The following is a 15,240-nucleotide window of genomic DNA, read 5'->3' as shown; positions in this document are numbered from 1 at the left end:
CAACCTGAAGACATCTAGATGCCAATTAGTGACCACAGTCATTGCGCCACCTGGTGGCAACAGGAAGTAACACATCTATGGCAATGATCATTTGAGTTGCACAACATTTTCACAGTGTAGTCAACACTTCATATACTGGAATATAAGACGTGATTAGTGGCTGTTCTCTGGCGCCACATGGGAACAGGAAGTGACGTGTAACTCCTTCACGCACTGTCCGACATACATGAACATTTTGAGCCGCATGGAAGGGTCAGAGTCCGGCACAGGACGGAGCTGCCGCATGCCCCGACGTGCACGGAGGTGCGAGGGCCCTCCAACGCTGCTTGCAGATTTAATTAGGGCCCAAGCACCAAGCGGTGCGAGGACCCTATAGCAATGTGAGTAGGAAAAACGTGCAAGGGAGGAAACGTGCCAGTACCCAAGAACCAAGAGGTGTACGGACCCCATAGGCCCCGAGCACGAAGGGGCTGAAAAAAAATATATGAAATGCAAGCAACCAGGGGGCCGAAAACATAGTTGAAATGCAAGGAATTCTTCTTCTTCTTATTCTTCTTCTTCTCCTCCTCCTTTTCCCCAATGAATTGCATTTTGGTGGTGGTGAAAAATTCCGTCTATCTGGTGAAATGAGCGCAAGAGAAGTGTTTCTCTCTCCCTCCTCTGTCATTTTAACATGGCAGTCAATGAGGCATTCGGTCGGTGCTCCCGTCGCTCCGAGGCTTGTGGGACATGCTGCGTGCATTTCTGTGTGTTGTGAGTCACATGACTGCGTGTCCAAAGACTTAAGCTACATTTTGAGTGATAAACTGTGACTGTGGGTGAAACGGTTCGGCCAAACCAGCGAGTTAAAGACAAAAGTTTCATGTGATTTTTCCGCTCCTCCACACTCTAGCGATGACGTCACCCACTCTAGCGCGGCCACATACACACTCATGTAAAATGAGAAAAAGTTTAAAAATGTTTTAAAAGACGACTGTGATGAAGTGGTGAATGGCACAAAGGAGGTAGAGGTATGTGCTGAAAGAGGGAGAGATGATGAACGTTTTAAAGCTTCAATGGAGTTCTGTGCTGTGAGGGCTAGAAGTCGGGTGAAGAAATGGGAATGTTGAAAATTTTTCACATTCATTTCTATGAGGAAATAAATAAATCGGACATTTTTAAAGTTTCGGATATGAAAAGTCATAGCAGAGCCACTTCCAGAGCTCTCAGAAACTCCTAAAGGACTCCTGCAACCATTGACATATACACAAGATATCTTGAGATATCTTGTCTTGAGATATTTCTATGTGATGAACAATACTGGAAAAACTATTTTTCAAACAAAAACAAGTTTGTAAGTAACCAGAATGTTGGCTGAGGGTGTCACTGATGACCTCAGAGGCTTCCAGAATGTTGAATCGATATAAATAGAGACGAAACCCAAACTGAGCTGAGGGAGATAGACAGAGAGAGATACACGTTCACCACACATCCGAGACACACCACCGTTCGAAGAACACTTCAACAACCATTGAAAACCCGCTACAACTGTGATCGGTTCCATTAAGAAGATCAATGAAAGCCAACAGCAGTCCAGTTGAGGCAATGCTGCCTGCGGGTCTCACCTGGGGAGAGATCATGGAGTTGGAGGACGAAAAACAGGAGTTACTAGCTACACTACCTGTTTGATGGCAGCAGCGCTGTCGAAAATATGGATTGGGAGTCCAATGAGGTCTCTCCTGCTCCGATGGATGCAAGAGAGCCTCATGAAAACACCCAGAGGGAGCAGCCACCTCAAAACAACGGGGATGGCCAGCAACCTCAAATCAACGGGGATGGCCAGCCACCTCAAAACCACCGGGGTGGCGGCCGACCTCAAAACCACCGGGGTGGCCAGTCATCTCAGTACTACTGGGATTCCCAGTCATCTCAAAACCACCGGGGTGGCCAGTCATCTCAAAACCACCGGGGTGGCCAGTCATCTCAAAACCACCGGGGTGGCCAGTCATCTCAAAACCACCGGGGTGGCCAGCCACCTCAAAACCACCAGGGTGGCCAGCCACCTCAAAGCCACCAGGGTGGCCAGCCACCTCAAAGCCACAAGGGTGGCCAGCCACCTCAAAGCCACAAGGGTGGCCAGCAACCTCAAAGCCACAAGGGTGGCCAGCAACCTCAAAACCACCAGGGTGGCCAGCAACCTCAAAACCACCAGGGTGGCCAGTCGTCTCAAAACCACCAGGGTGGCCAGTCGTCTCAAAACCACCAGGGTGGCCAGTTGTCTCAAAACCACCAGGGTGGCCAGTCATCTCCATACTACTGGGGGAGGAATCCACCTCTGCAGCAGCGTCTGCAGAAAGCCCTAACCGACCTTCACTATGAAAGAGGTTTGAGACGTAGGGAGCAGCAAACTTCTTACAATGAGAAGTACATGCGTGAAGAAGCAGAGTGGAAACTGAAGCAGCAGCAGAGCTTGAGGTTCGATCTAGACAAGGAGGTGGTGAGGCTCAAACAGGAAATCAAGAGTCTCTCCTCCACAGCCCTCGCAGCCGAGCCCCTGGACGGGTCGAACAACAACAAAGACGACCTGATCAAAGATCTCACAGATCAAGTCCAAGCTGAAAGGCAGAGAGCTGACCTCCTGAAAAAAGAACTGGAGGAACTCAGGCTTGAGTTTAATGAGAGAGTCACCAAAGTCCTGAGCCTGGAAGAAAGGCTGAAAGGCGAAAGAGACTCTCTGTTGGTCTTCAAACTAAAGACGCATGAACTGCAGAAACAAGTTGATACCTACAAAAACCCAATGATGCTCCAGGTGTGTGAGCAGATTGGAAAAACCCCCATTTCAAAGGTAAACAACTTGATCACAACTGACCTCCATGCACCACAGAACACTTCTGTCGCAGAGGAGGTTGCCCTTCCAGAGGAGTCCCAGGTCGCTCCACTGGAGGAGGCCCAAGTCACAGAAGAGGTCGCCCCACTGGAGGAGGCCCAAGTCACAGAAGAGGTCGCCCGACTGGAGGAGGCCCAAGTCACCGAAGAGGTCGCCCGACTGGAGGAGGCCCAAGTCACCGAAGAGGTCGCCCGACTGGAGGAGGCCCAAGTCAACAAGGAGGTCGCCCCAAAGGAGGAGGCCCAAGTCAACAAGGAGGTTTTCCCACTTGAAGAGGCCCAGGTCCCTGATGAGGTCGCCCCACGGGGGGAGGGCCAAGTCACTGACGAGGTCGCCCCACTGGGGGAGGGCCAAGTCACTGATGAGGTCGCCCCACTGGGGGAGGCCCAAGTCACCGGCCAGCCATCTTTGTGGAGGCGCTTCAAGAAAGCTCTAACACCGAAACACCGCCGCCAGTACAAGAACAAGAAGGCGGCGTGAAACAAGACACGGAGGTTCAGTTTCATGTCCTGACAGGATCTGATCTGTTCCTCTGTGTTTAAACTGGTTTTCTCCAGGTACTCCGGTTTATCCAACATACAAAAAACAAACAAACAAAAAATATGAAATAATTTGAAATAAAAACTTCAATTAGAAATTAAATATTGATTTCCTGTGTAGTTGTTCCTCTGTAGAGCATCGTTCAGAACTCTTCAGACTGGTGTCTTACTGTTCATATCATACTGGGATACAATCAAGGACTGTTTACTGAGTATCAGCTGATCTGATTTGATTTAATGTTGCACATAAAAATAATATTATAATATTATAATATGTATCATATAATAAAATGACATGTCATTTTAATTTAATTGTCTAATTGTAGCATGAAGAAACAGTTCAACATTTTCAGAAATGTGCTATTTAGCTTTCTCTCCAAGAGTGAGATGAGGTCACTCCAGCACGTAACTCACCCTGAAACCACTGTGTTAATTTTACATTTCTGTTTGTGTTCACACTCAACCCAGACACAACGTCTTTTCGTCTATGAGTTTTAGAGGTGTTCACAGGTGTGTTTTTGAACTCTGGACAGATCCAGGCTGGCTGTTTCCCCCTGCTTCCACTCTTTATGCTAAGCTAGGCTAACCACGTCCTGCCTCCAGCTCCAGCTCTTCTTTTAAATTGAGTAGTCACGGACAAAGTGTGTTTTCATATAATTAGATATTGTCACTGGTGCATTTACAGGCCAAAAAAAATCTAAACACAAAGGGAACAGCACTCAGACACATTTGTTTTTAAAGGAAACCTTAAAAAAAAATGGGTTACAAACAAAAATGGGTTATTTCAACCAGAATTATAATGTAATATTTCCTACTGCAGCGTTACAAATCAGCTTGTGTTGTGTTCAGGCGTGTGATCAGGATGTACGACACATGCAGCCCATCTTCTGCTCTTAGTATGCGACGGTGTGAAGCGATGAGGTGTCACGTTGTCACATGGGTCAGAGTCTCCCTGCAGGAACCTCCAGCTGGTTTCCTCATGACAGAACCAACTAATCCTGCAGTCACACTGAAGCTTTCCTCGTTTCACTGCAGCTCAGTCAGACATTAAAGTGGAACTTGTTTTGGTCCAAATTGGTCCAGTTTGCCTCAGTCGACTGCCAACTGCACCTGATCACAGTAGGTCCACTAAAAGTGCTTGTTTGATCCACTGACAGGCTCAGAGTGTTATTCTAAGTGTGTGACAGCATCATGGAAAGGATCCCTACAGAGAGAGACCTGGAAGATCCTTTTGGTTTAACCACAAACAGCCGTTATATCGCTTTCTGCACACACACCAGACTACATTCACTAAAACAGGGATTTTACCACCCAGAACACAGGATGCTGCTGCTCTGCTGCTGCCTCATTCGGTTAGTATGTTTGTGTTGTTGTGTGCTACATAAATATTTCTTTGGATCCAAACTAACCATTAAAAGCATCGAAGTAACACAATGACATAAACAAACTCACTGATTGAGTCAGCTGTAGAAGAGAAGCACTGATGTTCTGTTCGGTAAAATCCCTGTTTTATCGCGTGGAAGGGTCGGAGTCCAGCAACAGGACGGAGCCGCCGCACGCCACGACGTGCACGGGGGTGCGAGGGCCCTCCAACGCTGCTTGCAGCTTTAATTGCTATTACTACTACTACTATATTATTAATATTATTATTAATATTGCCATTATCATTATCATTATTACTATCCTTGCCCACCTGTTGTAAACATCAACACAAATCCATGTAAAGTCTATTCAGAGGAAAAGTGAAGCCAATAAGTCAGTGTGTGTGTGCAGGTATGTCTTTCTGTGAATAAGATAAGAGACAATGATGAAAATGTAACAGTCTGTTATCAGGACACAATTGAATGTCAATAGCTGAATGAGGACTACACAACTACTGCCTCTGACTATGGCTAATTACATTTTCTTTCCTCCCACTGATAAGTTGGAGATTAACCATTTCTGGTTCTGGTTTCTGGTCAGATTTCTGCTACAGCTGGTCTTGATAAAATCACCTCCATCAAAAGTTGTAAGATACACATGGACATGCTAAGGGATTCCATAAGTAATCAGGATTCATCCTCAGGGCACCATAGATATCTATACCAAATGTCACTGTAGTCCATTCTGTACTTGTTCAGACATTTGGCTAAAAACCAAAAATGTCAACCTCACGGTGGCACTAGAGGAAAAGTCACCAAAATCAGGCTTTGCTGTCTCAATAACATGAACGTCTGGATAAAATCTCATTATGGCTAACCACTGAAGGTAAACTAATTATTCTCTAATAAAAAAAAAAAAAAAAAAGAAAGACTAGCTCTCCGCATTGCTCTCTTTTCCTTCCCTAAAATGTTGTGGGATACTGCTGACAGACAGGAAAGCTAATGAACAAGCGTGGAGGTAAGAACTCTTTGGTAATCTTCCAAAACTGAAGTATGTAGAAGAACGTGGGCATTCCTACCCTCCATTGAGCGTGGGGGTCAGTCCAAACAGTGTACACAGTCCCACAGACATGAGCAGGGAGCTGAGGACTGTGACCACAGCAGCCAGAGCCAGACCCCACTTCGACTTCACCATGTCAATCTTACCTGCAGGGGGGAAAAGAACATACGTTAAGGACAGATACGTTGATGACTGTTAATTACTTGAGTTGTAATCAATCATGTGTGACGATTTTCAGCAAACACCAAATTTATTATTAACATAAACATGAACTTTAAAAAGAGTTCTTGACATACAGTACCAGTCAAAGGTTTGGACACACCTTCTCATTTAATGGTTTTTCTTTATTTTTATTTTCTACATTGTAGATTAATATTAATGTTTGCAAAGCTGTCAGCAAAGCAGAAGGTGGCTACTTTGAAGAGTCTAAAATATAAAACATATTCTGCTTACTACATAATTCCAAAAAAATAACTACAAAAAAATAACTAAACTGCCATTTATTTGTTGTTTTCTATGGAAAACAAAAACTCCAACACTAAAATAAAAAATGAGATCAAAATGAAAACTGCTTACAAGCAAGTTTTAGGGAACTTTTGCACAAACGTGCCAAACAGGAATCAACTAATCAGCTTGAGTGTGAATATTCATTTTGTGTACTTTGAGTGTGTGTGTGTGTTTGTTCTCTGCACTAATGTTTGCACTGGCAAGTCGCTGAGGGTGAGGTGAGTGCGTTCTTACAGCCGTGTACAATGTTCCTGTGTGAGGATTATCCCTGCGCCAGACAGGAACAACCTTGGCACACAAATACACAAGTGTACACAAGGGCCCAGTAGGTGTGAGTCTGAATCTCTGACACATTTCAAAGATTAAGTGGTGCGAGTTGTGTGAAAAGGGAAAAAAAAAAAAAAAAAAAGGAAGCCAGATGGGAAAAGTGGGGTGGAACAAAATACAGAAGACAGAGCTGGTGAGCTTGACTCACGTGTGGAGAAGTAGATGTAGGCAAAAAGGATGATGTATGTCGTGACGAGCGGGATGAGCTCAGCGATTCCAATCTCCTCTTTGAAGTGGACGTGAACCATGTGGTCGTCTCTCAGGCTGCAGTTGGCTGACGGGTGGAGCTGCTTCAGACGGGCCCGCAGGCTTCCCAGGAACCTGGATACACACAGGGATCATGATCATCAGCACTGCAGATACAGCCCAGTCACTGACTCACTGTTTACATGTATTCACTGTAAGGAAACGCATGGTGCCGATGACTGGCAGTCCCTATCTCATGGTCTGATCAAATTAAATCCAAGTTGAAAATAGAGCAGCTCAAGAGAAGCTCAGTCAAATAACCCCGTGCTTTTTTTATTCAATTTGGCTCAGTCTAAAAACACCAGACCTCTCAGTAATGCTGTTATACTGGGATGTGTAAAGAAAATTGTATGAGTCAGTTACCCTTCATGTCTCTTGGAATGGGCATAAAAAACATGATACTAACTATATTTTGTACCAACCGCTAAACTAAATGAACTCTTCAAGAGAGGAAACAGCCTTTCTTGTGATTTCTGAGCAAAAAGTAGGAAAATATGAAATGTAAGTTAAACTGCATTTTAAGTGTTCTCACCTTGCATCGTAGCTGGACAGCACCACAGTGATCGTGTATGTCACCACCCGCTTCCTGTTGTAGTGACTGACCCCCGTGTACTTCCCAGGGACGCCAAACAGCAGGTCTAAAACAACACACACACACACACACACACACACACACACACACACACACACACACACACACACACACACACACACACACACACACACACACACACACACACACACACACACACACACACACACACACATTAGTGTAAATGACCATTTCCTGTATTAGTGGTTAATAGTAATATAGTAATAGTACTCATTAGTATCCAGTCTAGTAATTATCCAAATACACAGCAATCAACTTAACATGTGTTTTTGCCTTTAATTAAAGCATGATCAGTAAAAGCTGTGTGCCATTTCATCTTGATATGATTCATACAGGGTGTGTAGGTTTATGTATTCATTTGCGTAGATGAAGAGGGAGGTGGGAGTGGGGGGCATACTTTATGATCCAGGCTCCTGAGCCAGTATGACTGGCCTTCCACCAGCTCAGTGTGAACAAGAGTGTGATCAGTCTGACTGCAACTAGCAGCCAAGCTGTCCCTGACTCCAGCTTCAGAATAGGCTTCCCACCTCTAAATCACTTGAGTTGGAGGGTGAGGCAGAATGCTGAGCTGGCTTTGGCCAGTCAGGCAGGGTGATTTGGTTCACTATGTCAGTGGGGAAAGTTTTAAGAGAATTCAATAAGTTCCCAAGGAATGAAACTGCTTGTTCTCTGTCAATATGAAAGCCTCTTAGCTTTCTGATACCACTAATCCCCTGCTCACTACCTCCCTACGATTACTCCTGTTGAGTGATGGCTTCCAATGAGGCAGAGTACAAAGGCCTCTGAATATACTCCACTCTTTTATTTTTCACCTTCAAGTAGCATTTTAAACAATCATTAACTTCATATGGCAAAGCCATTGTATTTACTACAGATAAGATGGATATGGACTTGTTTGTGTCACAGATGCTCAGGATACACTCAGTGACAGGCCATCACCTCGGACACTGGCAGCCTGTACCAGTGTGGGATGCATTTTCAGACTGGATTTGATGGGTCTTATAAGCACTTAATGGCACAGAAAAGACAACATAGAGCTCTTATTGCACAAGTTTAACTGAGGGCGTCATAAATTAGAGTGCTCTCTACAAATGAATAAAATATCAGCGGGAGTCAAAGACCAATGAAAGTCAAAACATTAGTGAGGCATTCATATGACGTATGATAATCAGGTGAAACAGGGTGGCTTAAAAGGTTTGAAGAGATATTTACCACATCATACGGTCTATCAATCCATGTCATAGATCAAGGCAGTCCAGTTAGAGGTGTGTTAGAAATACTGTACACAAGAGTATTTGTACCAAAACATGGAAAATGTCATCATGCTGCACAGTGAACAACACCAGGAGGGTTTGGGGAAGGAAAAGAAATGTGGTCACAGGTTTTAGAAATGCGAGTACTAAAACCTCATCTTTACTTTTACTGACTGTAAAATGAACAATTTCTTGCTCACGGGTCAGGGAATTTCTGGAAAGACATGGAATTGGGAAAAGTCTATTCCAGATGAGGTCAGTCAGGTAATGTAATGAATTACTGAAGCAAGTTATGGAAAATCAGGAAATATTGTGTCTTCTTTAAAAAAAAAAAAAAGTAATCCTATTTGGGTTGTTTCCAGTTTCATGTGTGTTCTGCTTGGTTATGGTCACTTGACTTTTATTTCCCCCCCCATTTCTCCTCCTGGAACCCTGAGCTTCTCTTACACCGTCTCCTCAGCCCTACCTCGCAGCGTGGCCGAGGTGTGCAGGCCTTTGGGTTCATGTTTCTGGATGGTCTTGAGGAGGTCGGGGTCCGAGTCGAACAGCTCCCGCTGGTTCTGCCAGTAGTTGCCGGGAGAAACGAGCAGGCAGCCGTGCTCTGGAAGCACCGACTGCATCCGTCGTAACCCTGGAAACAGGTCTGTCACCTGGAGACATAAAGTCTCCAGACTGCGAATCCCGGAGCTGATAAAGCAGAGAGAGGGGGAAGACGGGGGAAAAGTCTTGATATTAACAAAATAAAGCTCCTCTTGTAATTACTATTTGAGCAAGAAGTGCAGCTATCAATATAACTACATAATTGAGCAATAAGATGAGAGGGAAATGTACTTTGTTAACTTAATTCTTTGGAAAATGTTTTTTACAACTAGAATAGAGTTCATTAACTGAGACAAGAAACTGTCGTATGAATCGGCTCTCATATCAGTGCTCAGTAAAGTGTGCCTGTCAAACAAACAGCAACCTTTAGTTTGTAACAAACTGAAGGTTCGCTGGAAGCTGTCGTTGAAGGTCATACGTGTTTTTCTTACTCGCTCTCACGCCACAGGCAAAATAGTTTGTAGGGTTCATGGCTTGACTTTGAACTGCATAACATGTGCTGGAGGACAGGCACAAAAGTATCTCAACACGCTGCTGTGTGTCAACATTCACTTGATTCTCTGCCTAAGTCATTACAATTAATCCATTACAAAATTAATCCTAACATTTTGAAAGGCGATTAATCATTTCATTTTTCCAAACGAACAAAAAAAGCCAAAAATTGTGTTGGCAGATTCTCAAATGTGAGGATCTGAGTCTTTTTTCCACTTTTGTGTATTGTGGATCAAACATCTTTGGACTGTTGGTAAGGCAAAACAACTAATCTAAAGATTCTTATCTATTTTCATTATTTCTTATCATTTATTTTTAATCAGTTAATCAAAAAGATTAACTATGTAAATAACAGTTTCAGCCCTAGTTTTGTCTAAAGTTGTACCGAGTTCTCCTGAAAAGAAAAGAATGATTATTTGTCATTTAATGTGTGTGTGTGTGTGTGTGTGTGTGTGTTTACCTGTCAGAGTGGACATGGTTGCGGATCTCCTCCAGCAGACTAAAGACTCGACCCAGTGGCGACCGAAAAACGTCCACCGGCACCAGGCTGCTGTCCCACGGAGACACCGCCGCCTTCACCAACACCTGCTGGATGTAGGCGACCGGAGGCCCCCGGTACTGTGGCACACACACAAACATGCTCAGGGACACACAAATGATGGAGCAGAAGAAATGGTCGGGTACACCAAGTTCTTTGTTAGCAGGGTAATGGAAAAATGTTATGGCCACACAGTTTTTCTTTATTCTTTTTATTTGTTGAGACTTTTCCAGAGGACTGCACCGATGTGTTGGATAGTGCTGTGTGTGTGTATGTGTGTGTGTGTGTGTATGGTAAACTTTGTCAAAACAAGACAGCTGAGAAGCAATTTATTTGCAACGTTATGTGAGGAGATGGGAGCGCTTCAAAGGCCTCATTGCTCCACGTGGAGGTCTGATGGATGTCCGGTGGAACAGTTGAGCCCTGCATGTATGAACTGATGACACGTGTGATGACGCAAGACTGCTTGCAAGTGATGAATGGCGTGAAAGACTCACATGCATGGCAAATATTTCTCAGTAACTGAACGAACTGAATACATAAATGCGAGGTCGAAAGGAAAATCTGCTCACATCCAAAGACAAAATAAACATATTCCATTCAAAGGTCTCCCCCAGGAAAGGGGCGCTCTCGAAATGTTCCCCCTCACCCAAAAATGGCAAGGACATGTCAACACTGGTGCATTGTGTAAAATAATGAGTGAACATTTGAAAGCTCTTCAGGGGAAGGTATCTATAGCCGAGACAAGACTGTGGTTTAAAAGTGAGCTGATCGAACACTGGACAGTTTTGGGTTGGCAAGGAGTTTCCAATTGTGGCAAACACAGATGTTTCAATGTTGCTCCCCATTTCCCACAACATATGTATGCAAGCTTAGCTTTTCAAGCCTAACTGCAACAAAAAGTAAAACAGAGTGACCGCAGGCAGCGGAGGAAAAGCTCCGCCTGTGCCTTTCTTCAATTCCTGCCAGGAAATCAGCTTTGTGTTCATCGAAACAAGATCTCACACTGAGTGAGTATAACTGTACGTTCTTAGAAGATTATGCACTACGATGAGCTATTATTTTTCATTCTGTAACCTCTGTGATAGCGGTGTGCCTTGGGATTTTCTTCAAAGCCAAAAGTAAGCCGTTGCACAGAAATGGTTGAAAAACATTTGTTTGCTGTTTAAACCAGAAGTAATGCTGTAAGTGAAATGCTGTATGTGAAAGCTTCCTGTTGTTCTGCTGCCTCGAAGGTTCAAAGTAAATTAAAACTACTGCTGACAAGTGAGCCATTGTTCTGCATTCATCTTCTGCTTTCATTATTTATGAGCCTCCATCTTTGCTGTGAAACCTGTGATCCAGTTTTAGACGTTCAGTGAGGAGTATTTTGTTTCAGTTTCGAGTTGAAAAAAATATTTGGCATTAGAATTACAATTACTTCGAATTAGATAGGATATAGATTAGGACTCGACATTAAGGAGTGAATGCAGTTAAAGGAGTGAGACCAAGAGACATTAACAGTTCTGGGATGTATATAATGGGTGTGTGCTTTCTCCTCTCCTACCCAGTCCGGCCGCTCTCCGAGGTCACCCTGGGGCTCATGGGAAGGGACGCTGTAGTCTCGCACCCCTGTGGTGAACTCCACAGGACCCGTCCCAGGCAGGGGGAGCCTCAATAACGGATAGCTAGAGAGAGAAAGATGGGGGGGGGGGCAAGAGTGCATTAATCTAATCGGTCTTCAACAAGGTTTCAAGCAAGTTTGGTTAAACAGATATTTCAGCTGGAGATCAGTGTTGTATATAACATTAGATAAGTTACTGATAATTTAGGCAGCAATTAGAAGAAATCACGGGTTGCTTAAATACTCTGCCTCACTATTTTTCAGCAGCCAAAAATCATTTCAAAATGAAACGCCTGATCAAATCTTTGTATCTGTGAGGCTGCACAGTATCTTATGGTCAGCAGATACTTGATAATAATCAAACAGAACTGTATACATACATGAAACAGCAAATAAATTCAGTACTACCACACATATAACATTGACAAATGAATGCCTTGGTGGACAGGCATGAACAGTGGACAGCTTGATGATGCAGCCATGTCAAAGCTGAGTGCTTCTGTATTGTGACTGTGTTAAAAAAGAGAACCTGAAACCAGGGCCTCCGGCTTGTCTCGCCAAATTAACCACTACCTAAAGAGACCCGCTCCCTCGAGCTGAGTGGTATGGAGAGTACACAAGCATGAATTTGCTCTATTCAATGAATTTTAAGTGTAGCATGCTGACCGGTTTCCCGGACACAAAAAAATGTTGTCCCCGAGATTTGTCGTCATCAGCCTGCTAAGAGCCAGTGCTGCTTCTTTTTGGAAACGAAGGAATGGCTGAAAATGAAGAAGAGGAGCTGGCAAAAAAGATTGGTGCAGCTCCCATCACATGGGCATGGATATGGACATGATTCAGATGCTGTCTGTCAAGTCAGATTTTATTGTGTTTCATGAAAAAGTGTTTTTCAGAGATGGAAGTTACTTGAGTAAAGGTTTCATTTTTATATCTTTATATATTCATATTTATATATATTATTGCAGTTTTGCACAATAAATGATCTCAAATACCTCTGTACTATGTGAAATATGGCCTAATGTTACAGTTAAATGATAATAGCTGCCATGCAAAATTATTCAACCCTCATGGCAAATTAGGTATATTGGCAACATCTGCAAACTTTCAGCTGTCTTCAATGAACAACTTAAACAAGAACAATTGAAATATCTCAACACAACTAATAATTTATCATTCACAACTGGGGATGAAAAATTTTGAGTGCAACTGTATCTGTGCTTCAAATTATACTGAGATATAGATTTTTGGCCATTCCACCCAGACCTACAGCTTCCCTTTCTTGTCCTGTGTGTGTGTAAGGGTATCAAGTTCATTTTGAAATAGTGCTGCTGGGCAACCCTGACGCATAACTGTCTGGAGGCATGGGAGATGGAGTGATAAAAAGATTTACACACTGTCTCTCTGATGGGTGTGGGAGTGTTTCCGTGTACAGTACCTGCGCTCCTCTCTGTTTACTGATCACAACAAAAACACACCTCATTCCAACCCTTCTAAAAACCACAACTCTCAATGACAGTCCAGACTGCAATGACTGCGACCAGTCGTTGGTAAATAAGACGAGTTAGAGCCAGAACACAGTTAACAGTTCACTGACCAAATCTAAAACAGTGTCCTGATCTGAGAAAATCAAGTCCTCTCCAAAGACCAGGCTTGAACCACTTTTAGCTAATAGCATTTTTAGACATCTAACAATAATATATATTGCAATAATACTGAGGACAGGAGTCTGTACTGTAATAAAGAGGAGGACAGGAGTCTGTGCTGTAACAGTGAGGACAGGAGTCTGTACTGTAATAAAGAGGAGGACAGGAGTCTGTGCTGTAATAAAGAGGAGGACAGGAGTCTGTGCTGTAATAAAGAGGAGGACAGGAGTCTGTACTGTAATAAAGAGGAGGACAGGAGTCTGTGCTGTAACAGTGAGGACAGGAGTCTGTGCTGTAATAAAGAGGAGGACAGGAGTCTGTGCTGTAATAAAGAGGAGGACAGGAGTCTGTGCTGTAATAAAGAGGAGGACAGGAGTCTGTACTGTAATAAAGAGGAGGACAGGAGTCTGTGCTGTAACAGTGAGGACAGGAGTCTGTGCTGTAACAGTGAGGACAGGAGTCTGTGCTGTAACAGTGAGGACAGGAGTCTGTACTGTAACAGTGAGGACAGGAGTCCTGATCTGAGAAAATCAAGTCCTCTCCAAAGACCAGGCTTGAACCACTTTTAGCTAATAGCATTTTTAGACATCTAACAATAATATATATTGCAATAATACTGAGGACAGGAGTCTGTACTGTAATAAAGAGGAGGACAGGAGTCTGTGCTGTAATAAAGAGGAGGACAGGAGTCTGTGCTGTAACAGTGAGGACAGGAGTCTGTACTGTAATAAAGAGGAGGACAGGAGTCTGTGCTGTAATAAAGAGGAGGACAGGAGTCTGTGCTGTAATAAAGAGGAGGACAGGAGTCTGTGCTGTAACAGTGAGGACAGGAGTCTGTGCTGTAATAAAGAGGAGGACAGGAGTCTGTGCTGTAACAGTGAGGACAGGAGTCTGTGCTGTAACAGTGAGGACAGGAGTCTGTGCTGTAACAGTGAGGACAGGAGTCTGTACTGTAATAAAGAGGACAGGTGTCCTGATCTGAGAAAATCAAGTCCTCTCCAAAGACCAGGCTTGAACCACTTTTAGCTAATAGCATTTTTAGACATCTAACAATAATATATATTGCAATAATACTGAGGACAAGAGTCTGTACTGTAATAAAGAGGAGGACAGGAGTCTGTGCTGTAACAGTGAGGACAGGAGTCTGTGCTGTAACAGTGAGGACAGGAGTCTGTACTGTAATAAAGAGGACAGGAGTCTGTACTGTAATAAAGAGGACAGGAGTCTGTACTGTAACAGTGAGGACAGGAGTCTGTACTGTAATAAAGAGGACAGGAGTCTAGTACAATAAAAGTATGAACAGCCCCAAAGTTTTGTATATAAAATGGCACATCCACCAGAGGTGGGATGCAGCTGGGTGCATATGACACAGGTCTATTCGATGTGTATTGTATTGTGTACGTTTTGGACGATTAGCAAAGACTCTGCACTGCAGTTTCACACACTTCACTGATGAGCCAGAGTATTACCAAAGACATTACAGTTCTCGTTTACTGCCCCTTTGCTCCAATTACTTTTAAAGAAAAAGCACACTGTTGATTGTTTTGTCGACTGATTATTGTTTTCCTGTCCCTTAACCTAAGAGTAATAAT

The 15,240-nt window shown here is 43.6% G+C and overlaps 1 protein-coding gene across 1 annotated transcript in view; it reads right to left on the bottom strand.

The window, feature by feature from the left end:
- scap (SREBF chaperone) overlaps positions 1-15,240 on the bottom strand; it is a 38,033-nt gene that overhangs the window by 14,699 nt on the left and 8,094 nt on the right. The window contains exons 3-8 of the mRNA XM_070835039.1: positions 11,949-12,069; positions 10,325-10,482; positions 9,239-9,459; positions 7,439-7,544; positions 6,809-6,981; positions 5,846-5,972 (exon numbers count right to left, since the gene is read on the bottom strand). Of these exons, the coding sequence (XP_070691140.1) occupies positions 5,846-5,972; positions 6,809-6,981; positions 7,439-7,544; positions 9,239-9,459; positions 10,325-10,482; positions 11,949-12,069 (906 nt within the window). The remainder of the gene's footprint in view (positions 1-5,845; positions 5,973-6,808; positions 6,982-7,438; positions 7,545-9,238; positions 9,460-10,324; positions 10,483-11,948; positions 12,070-15,240) is intronic.

The sequence above is a fragment of the Pempheris klunzingeri genome, chromosome 8 (assembly GCF_042242105.1).
Source record: "Pempheris klunzingeri isolate RE-2024b chromosome 8, fPemKlu1.hap1, whole genome shotgun sequence".
Classification (NCBI taxonomy): Eukaryota; Metazoa; Chordata; class Actinopteri; order Acropomatiformes; family Pempheridae; genus Pempheris; species Pempheris klunzingeri.
This window is presented reverse-complemented; position numbering and strand designations above follow the sequence as displayed.